This window comes from Lingula anatina, chromosome 1 (genome assembly GCF_051362555.1).
Source record: "Lingula anatina isolate TDL-2025a chromosome 1, LinAna3.0, whole genome shotgun sequence".
NCBI lineage: Eukaryota > Metazoa > Brachiopoda > Lingulata > Lingulida > Lingulidae > Lingula > Lingula anatina.
In genome coordinates this window covers 48,289,272-48,303,892 of record NC_141767.1, presented here as the reverse complement: position 1 = coordinate 48,303,892, position 14,621 = coordinate 48,289,272, and the positions used below count along the sequence as shown (strand labels likewise).

The window sequence follows — 14,621 nt, the reverse complement described above, 5'->3', positions numbered from 1 at the left end:
TTATTATACCTGATTGTCCAGACCTGTGTTTCAGAAGGGCCAAATTAAAAATAACTCATACAGAAATGAAAGTCATATGAGATGGCAATTATTATTATTATTGTGAAGCGAATCTACTGATGCATGTGTCCAGGAAAAGTAATCATAATGGTCTAAGATAGAACCACAGAGGTTGTTCAAATGCAATAAAGAGTTTGAGGCACTATTTATTGAGGTTCATTAAAGAAACAGTAGAACTACTGGAAGCTTTGCCTTTTTAAAAAGTACAAAAATCTTTTAAACTAGAGTAATAGGAAAGAAGAAACAATTATTGTGTATGCTTGTACTGTGTAAACTTTTGTATGGCTTTACAAACATGCACTATAAGATATAACACAAAAGTTATGAAAATATGCAATAACTGTCTCACACGAGAAGTGTCCTTACCGAAAAAGCACTAACTGAAAATCATACTGAATTTGACAATGACTTTGACTCAGATTTATTTGCCAAAATTTTATAAAGTGTATTAGAGAGATAAAAGCTGGACAGATATTTTAATTGACCTATTTCTTAAGTGGTTCTGTTTGCTGGAAATGCCAACCAATTTTGCCACCAGAACAAATGAGGTCCTCTGGGGTTGAAATCCATAGAAGTGACACCTTGCCTAGCGCCAGTTGGTCTTGTGTGAACATAAGTGGCTTATGACCATTGATCCATTTTAACTGACATGTATGTTATTCCATAGACTCAAGAGTTGTAGAAATGCTAGGGCACTATCTTGCTAAGGTGATGTGTGTGCATGTGAGCATATGTTTGTGTGTGTGGGGGGGGGGGGTTCATTCCTTTGCTATCCTCAAGTTTTATGTCTCTTAATCAAAGATGTACTTGCTAGAAAATGTTGTTTGATATGTATATTTCACATTGAGATGATCTTAATAACTAAAGGTAGAACCAGTTTAATCTTCATACATTGACAGAAGTATAGGTACTATAGCTAGAAGATGATGAAAAAAGATTAAAGCATTTTTTTGGGGGGGAGGGGGGGAGTAGGCATGGAGGAGGGGCTAGATCATTAACTACATAGTGTGCATGACGGGCATACTGTAAAGAATAAAACCAGTGAAATGACTTGTTCCTTAGTACTACTTGAATTGACAATTATACAAAGTGAATCTTATCAACATCCTTCTTGGATATTGCTTTTCTTGTTTTGAGTTAACAGGGACACCAGAGACTTGGAGAGACCTATTGCAGCATGTTACCAAGCCATTAGTTTATAAAAACTAATTGACACTTGTTTGTCATGACAAAAATAATCAAGATATTGTCAGCATCAAGCAGTTGAAGGATCAAGAGAGTATTGATTTACCTTAATAGTGCATACATGATAGGACTTGGACATAAGTCACGGGAGAAGAGATTTTTATTCAAAGTACTTTATTTGCTGCCATGCTACAAGTATTTAATGAAGAAGTCCATTATCCTTGGACCTCCCTAAATAATTGATATATCCTCTGTAAGTGTCTATTTCAGGACACCTAATAAAGAAAAGCCTAATGTAGGGTTGTTCTTTTCCCATTAGCTGAACAAGAACTTTCACTTGTTTTCATCACATTATCAGGTTCAGCTCTCACTTTATTACTCTGCCAGTGCTCAATTGTGATGTTTTTTCGTGTACTGAGTGGCTCTCCCAGGAGCAAAAGGGAAATGAAACCAGCTTTATCAAAAGAACAAACACATAAGGTACACATTATGGACTCAAAAACTCAACATGACATATTACTGTCCACATCTTCCATGATTGTGCACAAATTCTTCATCTAGTCCAAGTCATTTTGAAGACAGATTCTGTACAACAAAATGATCTTTTGACTGAATTTCTTATGCATAAATACTGTATATGTGTTGGTTTCTTCAGAATTATCAACATTCCACTGTATGCTTTCAATATGACTTTTCTTTCAAACATTTAACTTGTCTTATTTGCCCACTTACATAATGTCTGTGATCTTGCAAGGTGCAAGTTCAGAGTTTGACTAAGCTCAAGCAGTTTTATTGAATCAGATATTATTTAGCATAATTTGCTGCATGACACCAGTGATAGCATGTGTGGGTCATGTGGTTAAATCACTTCCATCAATCTTTTCTGAATGTATTTACTTTCTAGCAACATTTTGCTTTTAATATGCAGTTTTATTATTCAATCTATGCCATTACAAGTTGTTCCTTGGGGATAACAATCACATTTTAATTACTATTATCATAAATTAAATTATTGTTATAATATAAATTTGAAGATATTAATCCTTGTTACCTTTCCTAAACTCTAGTTGGTATTCATTGCAACTTTGTGAGATTATTATTTTGTGTTCAGGGCCGTAGCCTCCGGGGGGGCAGGGGGGGCAGCTGCCCCCCCTGGGATTGGAGGTGCAAAAAAATAATCGCAAAGGTAAAAAAAAAATGATTGCAAAGTTGGTATCAATTCTGTGAGAAAATGCACTCATGACCACTAGACAATCATTCAACAATCTGTTTACAAAGGTGTACTGTTTTTAGCCAACTCAGTTCATGCCAAAAAGCTATCCCTCCCTTGGGAGCTATCCCCCAGGCAAAATGAACCCACAATTTCTAACTTCTGATTGAGCAATAAATAACAGTTAAAATGCACCAAAATTCAGTATTATACATAAAGTTTTTAAAAATTTTCCACACCGTGGGAGGGGTGACACACCCTCCCCCCTTCGGGGCTTCGCCCCCTCGTGTCCGCTTACTGCCCCCCCTGGCATTTTGCTCAGGCTACGGCCCTGAGTGTTTGTGCATCCTTTATATAACATGCATGCAATAACGAAGCTATGTGGGCATTTAGATCGTCATCATACCCCCTGTAAACAGGGATTTGGGAGGGGGGACATAGTTCATATATATTCTTTATAGAGCAGCCTGATATTGTATTAATTGTGTTAAAATGTGATTTATTAGCTACTTTATTACTGAGACAGCTGATTAATCTGTTCTTATTCCCATGGCAAAGATAGCAAGAAATCAGAAGAGATACCAGAGATTATCAGACAAAGGGGAGAAAAGTACCCAGAAAATCAGCACAGCACATGCACTTTGTACATTTTGGTTATCATGATTCATCGGCGCTGGATGACTGTTGCAAGGGGAATGAGTTGTACATGTAATTGAATCATATATTAATCTCACCTACAAAATGTAATCATTTAGTTCAAGAATTTTTGTATAAATTCTTTGAAATCATTTTTGCCTGAAATATTTTTCTTAAAATTTTGTGTCATATTACATGTACATGCCATGCAATTAAAAATTGCATTAAATTATACCTAATTGCCCATAAAAACAATAGAGTTACTGGCAAATATGGGCACATAGTCATGTAATTAATGCAGGTTCTGAACATAAAACTCTGTGATGACAGTATAATGAACAGAACACAGCATCATTCTCAGTATAGCCCGAAAAGCTCTGAGTAATCCAAAGCCATTCTGCTGTGGGTTGATTGCAAGTTTGTGTCCATAGGGGCTTGGCGCTGCCTTAACAATCACAAGCTTAGGCAGAAGGTCTTTAAAATGGTACAAGTCTTATTTAGTATCTTGTACTTGAAAGCTCATCTGGGCTGAAACACAATTTTCACTTTGTCTTAACAGTGGTTGTTATGAAGCTTCCCACAAATCTCTACTGGTATAGTGTGAACATGTAGTATGGCCATGCATTCAAACCACAAGATCAGATTTACCAAGTCTGTCCTGAAGCCAGATTGTGTCATGTTTGTAACTCAGGGACCAAAATTTTGCTGGGAGGGAGCAGCAGTTTAATTACATTGATTCAGATGGATAAAAATATTTAAGAGAAAATGAAAAGTAAAGGGGAAACTGTCAATATTATAATGGAAACACATGTAACCCAGCAAATACATCTTGCCTTCAGGATGTATATCTTCTGTTAACCTAAAAGAACTGGAAATTCGGTATTGATGTTTCTTGCTAAAGGGTCATTGTCAACAAAACAGAATATCCATTTACCAACATACATTGTACCAATAGGAATGCTACATATTTACTTTGTTGTTGCATTTCTTTACTTCATCTTTTTTTAAAGATTGGCTATATTTCTAATGTTATTTTCTTCTCTTTATTCTCATCGTGATCATTAAGCTTTAATGAAAAGAGAGTTTAGAACACATTGTTAAAATTATAATTAGTTCTAGTCTTTCAAGAGTTATAGTCTGTTAAAACAAGTGTTTAATTTAAATGTCTAAATTTTATTTATTCTATTTATTTATTTATTTTTATTATATATCATCATTATTATAATTAGTAAAAGTATACTCTTTTTTATTTTGATTTACTCGTTACTTGTATGGTGGTACTTTTCATTTTCAATAAATAGAAATAAGACAATTCACAACATGCATAGGTGAATAGGTTCTTCAGTTTTGTCATTTGTAATTTGTCATTTTTCCTATAACTTTGCTGATCAGTGCATGCGTGTCATGCACAACACAATTCCCAATATTAAATTATTAAATAAAAAGTTACACAAAATAAATTTGTGAAAAGTTACATCTTCATTTCTCAGATTAAAGTATTTTAGAATTATATTTCCTCTTTTCATGCCCCTTTTTCAAAGTCAGACTCTGTTTAAATTACTTTTGAGCCACTGGGCGTTTGTTTCCTATATCTGTTGATTTGATTGATTAGACAATAGATACATCATGGAATTTTTCATGGCTTTTAGTGGATTGTAATTACATACATTAATGGCAGCACTGAACTACTGGGCAGATCTAAGGAACAGAAAACATTCCATTAGTCTTCAGTACATAAATATGCTACAGGGGAGTTCACTGTCTTTCAGAAGTTTTCCACAAGTGCACTGATCTCTGAAATATAGGGAAGATTGCATTGCATTTCATTTGTTCCCATAAAAACCTCTTGGCCTTGATAAAGGAACAGATATTTACTATCCGAATTTCACTTAAAACAAGGAAAAAGCTAATTATTAAGTTTCACTGATTAAATGACTTGAAATATGTTTTGCTTATTGTCTATAATTCTAGCACATATGCAATGGAAAATTGTCCTGGTATTTTTACTTCAAAGGAAAAATGGATAAGTAAAGACATGCATGCACATATGTCAAAAAAATTTTTTGTCTACAATTGTGATAAAGCTTTTACTTCATTAGCAGCATGTCATGAATTTTGAATTTTGGGAAAAGCAGTAAAATGCCATGATTGCTCTTACAAATCTAATAAATGTTTAATCTCGATCTAAATCCCAATCTGATAAAAAGACTTCCCAAAGAACATTCCTTCCCCGGAGTTTCATTTGAGTACATTTAAGTACCTGATATTTCATATATGTCAATGACAGACTTAAACACATGTCAGTGCTATACTTATCAGCTTATTTCAAAATCTGTATACAATATGTATAGTAGAAAAAGTTTTCATGTAAGTCTTCATATGTCAGTTGTTTAATATTTATTTTTGTTTTTTATTTAAAATACAGATATTTTGTATTAATTTGTCCTAATTTGTCTTAATAATCTCATTTCATTGGTGGTGTTTTAAATGGTACAGATGTTGGCAAGGTGTGGCTTATTGTTTACTTCTTACAATGGCTTTCATTCAAAATGTTAGGTAGATTGTTAATACCAATTTTTAAAAACTAAGCCTTATGTCTATTGGTCCCACTCTGACAAATTTTGGTACAATTATGTTCCAGTATTAAGTGTTGAAAAAAAGGGAAATAATTTTTAAGTCCAGGGCTCACGTTTTTATTTGTTTGATTTTTCACAGATGATATACAATGCTGTCATTAGTTTATTCATTGTATGAAATAATGGTCCTGTCATCAATTTGTCACAAATTTCCTTTCCAAATTTTCATTATGTGAACTAATTGCATCCTGTACATCCATGCAGTATGTTGTTGTGTACCTCAAATATTCCAGTTGGAGAACTGTGTAAAATGTAACAAAAGCCTATACATGTACTAGTGCATATATGTACTTTAATTTGAATTTATACATGTTGCTGCAAAATTGGTAAAAAGGGTTTTATGTCCTCCTCACACACATTTCTGCATATGTAAAGACATTTTCCCTCTGTACACTGGCAGTTACACATACACCAAAAATTGTACGTATGCATGCATATGTCACACATCCACGTTAATAAAGAGCACTCAGAAATCCCACTGCTATGTATGAAGTCATCAGGCAAATAACAGTATGTTTGCTCTGAGAATATAGAATTTGTGATGGCATTGCATTACCCAGAGAACTAACACAGCTGATCCATATCTATATCTATTAATTGTCACTAATACGCTATGTTGTAGATACATAATACAAGTAGATATAAATCCAGTTCCATCTTCTTACAATGACACTAATGATTATCACTGTATACAACAGCAAGAATATTGCATTTAACCCAATAATACATAGATATAATTCACACTGACATTGGGAGATTATAGATAGTATATGGAAGTATTCTGTATGCACAATGTTATGAATTGCTTAGTTTGCTTAAGCTTGAAACAAAAAATGACTATTTGTGAAAGTGCAGGCAATTTAAGATTTTGTCTATCTGAAAACGAAAGTGTCGTTATTTATTTATTGTATGTTGCTGGTAAGTGCTGTTTGTATTCCATAAGAAATTTGGTTATGGTTATTGCTTATCATATTTTTTCATCTCTCTGTAATATTCCATTCTAAGCTTCATACATGTATTGCATTTTTTATGAGATTGTGGCTTGATAAACATTGGTACTGTTGTCCTTGTCCACCTAATTCTGGTTATAAATGGCCAGTTGTAATATATAATGAATAAATAAAGAACAGCTTACCTGTGCTTAGCAGTGTGCAGAGGACTGTCACCAAAGAAGTAATTATCCTGTTGCACTGATTGAAATGCATGTTATTCATGCTTGGAAATAATACTGACATAAGGCCTTTAGAGTCCCAAAGTCTCGGTGTTGCGTCAGTTATTCCGTTGACACTTGCGTTGTCTCTCTCCTGAAGTTAGTTTCTCACCCTAACATGTACTGATGCAGTTTGATGTGTTCCATGGGACACCCCATACAATTTTAGTCTCCTTGAAGTTTCTGTGAGATACCCTAAACTACATTAGCTGTTCCTGCTTCCACCACTGTGAGGCGTCTGTATGTGTAAATTATGTATAATGCTTGCTCAAATTCAATTACTCATTGATTGAGTTTGACTAGAAATTTCATTAATATACCTAAGAGCTCCTCGCAGAAATGCTCATGAATAATTAATTGGGTCACTGGAGCAATGGATGAAGCGCCCCACTGGATTTATTCAACAGGGGCTTTTGCTTTCCCAGAATGCAGATTGTTGGCCTTCTTATAAAACCAGATGCAGAATAAAATTGTTTAATTAGCACGTCTTCCAAGACTGGATGTAACCACACAATACAAGAGCCCGTAGGAAAGCAATGCCCTATTCTTCACCAATCAATAAACAGCTCTAAGTTTTCCCATATTAATAAGCCCATTAGATAAGATAGCGATGAGTCTTCAGAAAATTTTGATAATTATTCCTTGATTAAACTAATGGAGAAAACACCTTGCTGGTCGAACTCTAGTCAAAATTAAATAAAGGAATACTAGAATTGTTTCTTCTGTTATTCTGGCATGTAACACATGTCCGCAAAGGCAACAGGAGCATTGATTAATGGTACTATTTTTGCAGATCCACTGCCCCCAGTGGAAATTGAGTAAATTTCAGGTTTAAGTCATACTTTGAAGTCTTACTGGTTAACTGAGGCAAGCAATCCAGATAACACGTAGATACTATTTTTTTAAATTTTTCAAATGGAGAGAGAGAATAGAATTGCTTTGCATAAATTATAACACGTAGATACTATTTTTTTAAAGTTTTCAAATGTAGAGAGAGAATAGAATTGCTTTGCATAAAATTTGTTTTTACCATTTATTTTAACTTAAAGAGTGTGATGGAGCCATTTTATGTCCCCTCCCCTTTTCAGATAATGGTTTTAACTTTTCAAATGTTATGCATTACAAAAATAGCAAAAATATTTTCAACAGCAGACAGATCTTCACTATGACGTTGGTGTCTCATCATCATCATGTTTCATTATCAGTACATCTCCCTTGAGGGTGAGCTCAGACTTGAAATGGATCTCAATGTCAAAAGTGCACATTTTGCTTTAGAGTTGTGTTAGAGCCTTCTGGACATAATAGAAAATAAAATTGGGGTGCTAGGCAAAGTTAAAATTGAGATAGATATGACCATTATACACCGCATTGATTCCTGTTGAGGAAATGTAACATCTGCATGTAGGTGTGGAGACTATGGTCTCTATAGGAACTAAGCTTATGTTGTGTGAGCATTTTTTTTAACTTGTTTTAAGACAGGTGCATTCTCATTTATTTTTCGAAAGATAAAAGAGTTATTGATTTTTCTATTCCCCAGACTGCCAGTGGCTTCTTGAAATGTTTGTCATAGGTTCCTTCATTTGTTGGCAAGTAAATTTTGTTTCTAACCATGTGGAACTTCCTAGGAGAAAACACATCTGCCAGATGTAACATAACAACTTTGTTTGTGTATGTGTGGTGTAACTCTTCAGATGGAATTTTTTTACTCATTTGATTTTTAGGCATGTCAATGAGTCTTTTGAAAAAATTAATAAGATATACATTTTTTGTTTAGGTAATGGACATAGAATGGGATGTTAAGTTACAGTCCATCACTATCATCATCACTATCATCATCATCACCATCATCATCACTATCATCATCATCACCATCATCATCATCATCATCATTGTAATCAATATCTCTCATGAAATGAGACATAGATACCAAAAATGAACTTTTTATATACTGTAGGGACTAACATAGATATCAAGGTGTAAAAATGGTTTATTTATGCAAAATAATATACCTCCATAAGCTCTCAAGAATAGCAAATTATTAAAGTACTTTGCCATGTAGATCATACAACGTTCCCTTTGATGGAGAAAATCCAGATAAAATTAGTATATGTAGCACCTAAAGTGCACCCAGGAATAACAGTTTATTGAGCTTTGAATAGAAGTGCAACTGTATAGTTATTCCTCAACATATGTACCATATTATATGAGTACTGTTATCTTAGATATATTGTACATAATGCATGTGTGGGCAAGTCTCTAAAATATAAGTTATTATACCAAGGCCAATCCAGGGAGGATGGCGAAAGCCCCCAAAAATCAATTAAATGAATAAATAAAATACAACATAAATGATGAACCAGGAGAATGGAAGAATGGAGAAGAACCATTTTCAATCTCTTCTTGACACTAGTGGACTGACTACTGCCCAGGGAATTACCATATATTATGACCTACTAGTAACCCCCATATGTATTCACCAGTGCAGACCACAGTGAATGCCTCTCTGATATTAATTGTCTGAAAATAATAGTCTTAACGATAATTGAAATAATTTATAGGCTAAGTTAAATTCAATATCCATCTGTCTATTGATGTTCTCTTGATTGTCATGGATAATTAGAGAATTCATTTATTACATAGAATATGGTAGCTGATGGAAAATTCACAAAATGTGCTGCAGTATGACCTCACTGTACACTTGAAATGGATATCTTTTTAGAAGTAAGACCAAATTGTAAAATGATGTGCCCTTTCCATCATTAATGCCATTTTCATTTCCATTTCCATGGTACAGTTCAGAAACTAGGTTATTAACCTATTCGATACAGCGGGTTGTAGGTGTGCTCTCCTTGATTAAAGGAAAGAAGATTACCTTATTTGAACTGCTTGATGAAATGTTACTGCGATGGTGAGATGAGGTGGTGGAGAACTGGAAACATTCATTATTGCCAGGTTCTTGCTCAAAATTCCATAATGTCCAACAAGGTATAAAATTAGTATTCCATTGGCAAATTCCATACTTGAATATTTTGATAATAAATGATGACACTCTATTGACTAACCATCATATCAATGATTATATTATAAGGTTAATTAAAAAGAATTTTGATAATCTACATGAAAGGAAAACATAAATAAAGAAGCTAGGGAGGAGAGACATGACACATCTCAAGCAGTGACTCATCCCTCTGGATCCAGCCTTGCTTTTGTGGAGATTTGTCTTTTAACCTTTAAATATGTAGCAGTACATTGTAAAACATCCTTACATTGGCTAGAATGTTGAACTGGAAAAGGGAAGTCATAAAATGTTAATAATGAAATATTATTTTTCTGCATTAAACTGAGTAAAGAAATTCATAAAACCTTTAATACCTGATATTTGCTTTTCAAAAACTTACCCAAAATATATGGTGAAAATATAAAAAGAATAATAATAATAAAAAAGCTGTTCACCCTGTGATGGCTTTTATCCTGTGTTCTGCAAGTGCCTTCATTTCCCCATTTATTTTCAAATTACATTACAATTTCCTAAAATGAATTACAGAAATTAGCACAAAAAAAGATGGCAATAACATAAAACTATTCACCATATGATGGCTTTTATCTTGTGTTCTGCAAGTGCCACCATTTCCCTACTTTCTTTAAATTACAGTGTGATTTCCTTCCAAACATATTTGTAATTCTCTCGCCCACAGTAATGTATCTCCCTTAATCCGCAACTTAGATCTGTTGTAGCCATAATTATAAGGTATTTGCTAAAAAAGTTTTGATAACACTTTCTTGATCATCATGTTGGACTTTTGCTATAGATTTACATGCATTTGTGCTTTAGTGTCACTCAGAGTCCAAACCCATCCCCACCCCCACCTCAAGTAAAGGCACTTTCTGCTTATTATATATCTGAGGTGGTCATATGAATATTGTTTCTAAGATTTTATCTAAATTTAAAGTGTGTCCTTGTAAAGAAGACCAATTCTCAGTTTCGTTATATTGCATTTTGCAGGTTAATGGTATGAATTGTCTTTTTTGTATATGTGTGTATTTATGACTCCCTTGCTCGAAGCTGACTTGATGGCGCCTATTTCAAGTTGGAGCTTCATCAACATATTCCTTGATCATGTATATTTAATTATATGTACAAAAATGTTGTAATATTTTAGTCCCTAATGTAAAACATGGCTACATTTTAACGTATGGCTTCTTCTGCCTGTGTCATAGTTTTGTTGCAAATTTCAGTGAATGAAAATCAGATAGAAATCTTTCAACCTACACAGTGAAATAAACACAACTGACAAGGCATGCATGCTTTTTAAAGGTTGTACTACTGAAACCATAGGATAGGTTTTTTATCTTGTTCACATTTTACTTATTAATCTTCAATTTTCATGCTCAGAATTGAAATGCATCTGTAGTCCCAATGTGACTTTCAACTTATTTTTTAGATACTAGTACAGTGTATATGCTTATTTCCTGACCCATCTAATGTAATATGCATACTTAAATAAGTTTCACAATGGCAATGGGAATTTTAAAAGCATTTTCTTTAGTTGTTGAGCATCTGCTTCTAATTTCACAGCTGTAGCCTGTTGATGTTGGGCACCTAAGCCACTGAACATCTTTTAAAGTGTTGCTAAGTAATGGATGTAGATGTGCCACCTGCTTCCAAAAGTTTGCTTTTAGGTCAAATAGTTTCTGTTTGAGCACAAGGTATCTTGGAAATCTGAGACAGTGTTGAACAGAAGAGGGCAATGCAATGATTGGTCCCATTTTTGCCTTAAAAGAAAAAGCAGTTGTTTATAGTATTTCCCTCCTTTTGTAACTTGAATGTCTAAAACATTATTTTTTAATAAACATTTTTTCGGGGTATGTGTTAATCAAATTTCAAACATGAGAAATGAATTATGACTCAGTCATTGTCATTAAAGTTTTGTCCATGCCAGTCAATGTCAAATTGAATTACAATGGTTTCTGTTGAGTTATGGTATATTGACATCTTAATTGCACCAGGTGAGAAGAACAGCAATAATATCTCTAAGAAATTTCATAATGATATTTGGCAAAACACATTTTGAGGAAACAGCTTGACAAAATTAGATTTGTTACACAGGGAATGAAAATGATTGGATAAGGTGATGGAATTACTAAAATGTTCCCCTCTTGCTATTAATAAGATTTAGTTATTCAAGTTAGTTTTATCATAGTGCTTATAATAGTCTCCATGTAAAATTGACTTAGTTCAGTTTTATACTTGGGCCAGATAATCAATGAAATGAACCATTCTGTTTTGACTTTTATTTTTAACCATACTTAAGAAATGGAATCGAATGAAATCGAAATGGAAAAACTAGAAAAAGAAGTTGCTCAAAATATGATGAAAATAGCTAGTTCCAGTATTTTTTCAGTTCTTTTTATAATGAGTAAGTTTAGGGATTACTACTCAGGGAGTACTTTGTTCCAAAGGATGTGATCATCCCAACTTAACTGATGAGAACCAGCAATCAGTTGGCAAGGGAGGGGAAAATAAGTTTATTGAGCCAACCAACCCACTTGGGCAAGCTTGCTCTAGCATGTTACATTGATATGGAGGTTTCCCTTGGTGAATTGGAACTATGGTAAGTAGGCGTAGAAACTTGGAGCATTCAATATCTAGAACTGGCAAAAACTGTTGAATGTCAGATGGTCTTATCATAATATGTTGTCTGCTTGTAGTATAAGTGGTGAAATTAATAGATCTGAAATTGAATTGGCCATAAGTTCAATATTGGAATTATAGCATGATATTGCACTAGGATTTCTTCTCTATTATGTCCCAGGAATGATGTTTTAAAACCTAAAAGCAAGTTAAATGAATTAGATAAAAACCAGAAGCAAGATTTCCCTGAGGGGAACATTAGTTCATTTCTTTCGTCTACAGGGTATTAAAAAAAATTATCTGATGGAAGCTTAACTTTTGACAGTTTTGTTGTATATTAGACTTTTAAGCTCAAATTTGCAGAATGGTCAGTTTTAGTTGATTTAGTATTATTTAATAGTTTTAAAAATATATTATCTGACAAATTCTTTCATGTGACATCTTTGTGGCACATTCATTGATTTTTTTTTTCTATTTAAATGTAATATCTATGACATTTTTTAAATAAAATTATCATTATTGCATTGATTGATCTTAACACAATGATTGCTCTCTTTAAAATTACAGTGGTTAATTTTCTGCTTTGTTTTGCATGAAATTGCTGACATCAAATGACTTAAAACTTGCTGCTCATGTTGACCTAGATCGATTACTGCAAATTGCTGTAGTGCTCTATTATGCTGTCCTTCTTTATACCAATCAGCTTTGCCCCAAGTGAATTTGGTGAAAAGTATTGCCAATTAACTTCATTTAAAGTATTAACTGACAATTGGCAGAAATTTTTCAAAGGTTTCCATGCTGGGAACCTGAAGAAACCAGAAATGCATAATGTTTACAAAGTTGCACATGTATTATATTTACCACATACAGATCCATAGGCAAAGGTTTTTATAAGTGGCAAGACCAAGCACCTCGATGCCCAGACCAATTTTCTTAAGGCATTTTTGTCAGTAAAATATAGGGAAATCTGAGAAGTGGAATGGAACCATGGTATAAAGAAGCAGTGTGTGCTATGTCTTAATCAGTGTATCTCTTTTCCTTTATTATGAAGATTTATGAAAAGTGGATTTTTGGTCATTTTAAAATAGTTGGCCATGAATTGCAGTTGGTTGTGCATTGTGTCTCACGTAATTGTGATAGGTGAGCTGGCACAATAATGTCTACCATTAAAACATATTTGAGTTGACAAGATGGGATGCTAAATTATTAATTTTATATTGCATTAATCTTGCCAACAGATACATCAGTTATCACATTTTTTTATTATTGTAAGTGACTGGAGTACTTGTAAAGATAGTCTGACATCCAAGTGCCAACATTCCACTTCTGAAGCTATAACATATTAATACCATGTCAGTTCATTATGGTTGGTTTTAAATTTATATTCTTGAAATTCTGAAATATCAGCATTTTGAAGGAAAGTTGATGAAACAAATTATCATTCTATACTTTTGACTGAAATATATTTAGTTAGATGAAACATATCAAATTTGATAAAGATGGAAAAATTATGCTTCTGGTATTTACCTAAGAATGAGGTATATGTTGGAAACTATTTTCTTTTGCTGTTTGATTATTTTTGCAGAATTATTGACAATATTGACAACCACTAAGCAAATTTATGTCTATGAAATTAAAAATAAATCAATAAACTTTGTCATGGTTACCAAGCATGTTTATATTTATTCTTATTTTCTGCATAATAAAATTGACATTTTTGGCAGCATGCTGAAAATTATGTGTGTAGCAAACATTTGGAAAGCTTTTCAAAACCTAATTTTAGAACCTTTATTTGGTTGGGCAGTTATAATTATGCAACTGAGGCAGTTGTTTGCCAAGTTTTTATTTGCATGTCTGCTATCTAGACTTTCCTGTCAATCACACCATACCAAGTATAGGATGCTGGCCATTTACCTTGCCAGTTTATGTTCATTGTTTTTGAGGAAACAAATGTGAATACAAGTCTTCTGGAGAGATAATTGTTCTAAATAATTGTCCCAGGAGCCAACACAAGATACCTGCCATGCATTTTGTTTTGTAGTTGAAAATATT

The 14,621-nt window shown here is 33.4% G+C and overlaps 1 protein-coding gene and 1 long non-coding RNA gene across 5 annotated transcripts in view; one reads left to right on the top strand and one right to left on the bottom strand.

Moving 5' to 3' along the window:
* The window catches only part of LOC106172325 (uncharacterized), a 93,448-nt gene that overhangs the window by 52,744 nt on the left and 26,083 nt on the right, over positions 1-14,621 (top strand). The gene's annotated exons all lie outside the window — the stretch shown is intronic.
* The window catches only part of LOC106172222 (protein amalgam), a 91,999-nt gene that overhangs the window by 54,878 nt on the left and 22,500 nt on the right, over positions 1-14,621 (bottom strand). The window contains exon 1 of one of the 4 annotated variants that reach the window (XM_013552854.2): positions 6,863-7,288. The exons of the other annotated variants lie outside the window; for them this stretch is intronic. Within the exon in view, the coding sequence (XP_013408308.2) occupies positions 6,863-6,962 (100 nt within the window). The 5' untranslated portion in view covers positions 6,963-7,288. Of the gene's footprint in view, positions 1-6,862; positions 7,289-14,621 lie in introns of those variants that run through there. 4 annotated transcript variants of the gene reach the window in all.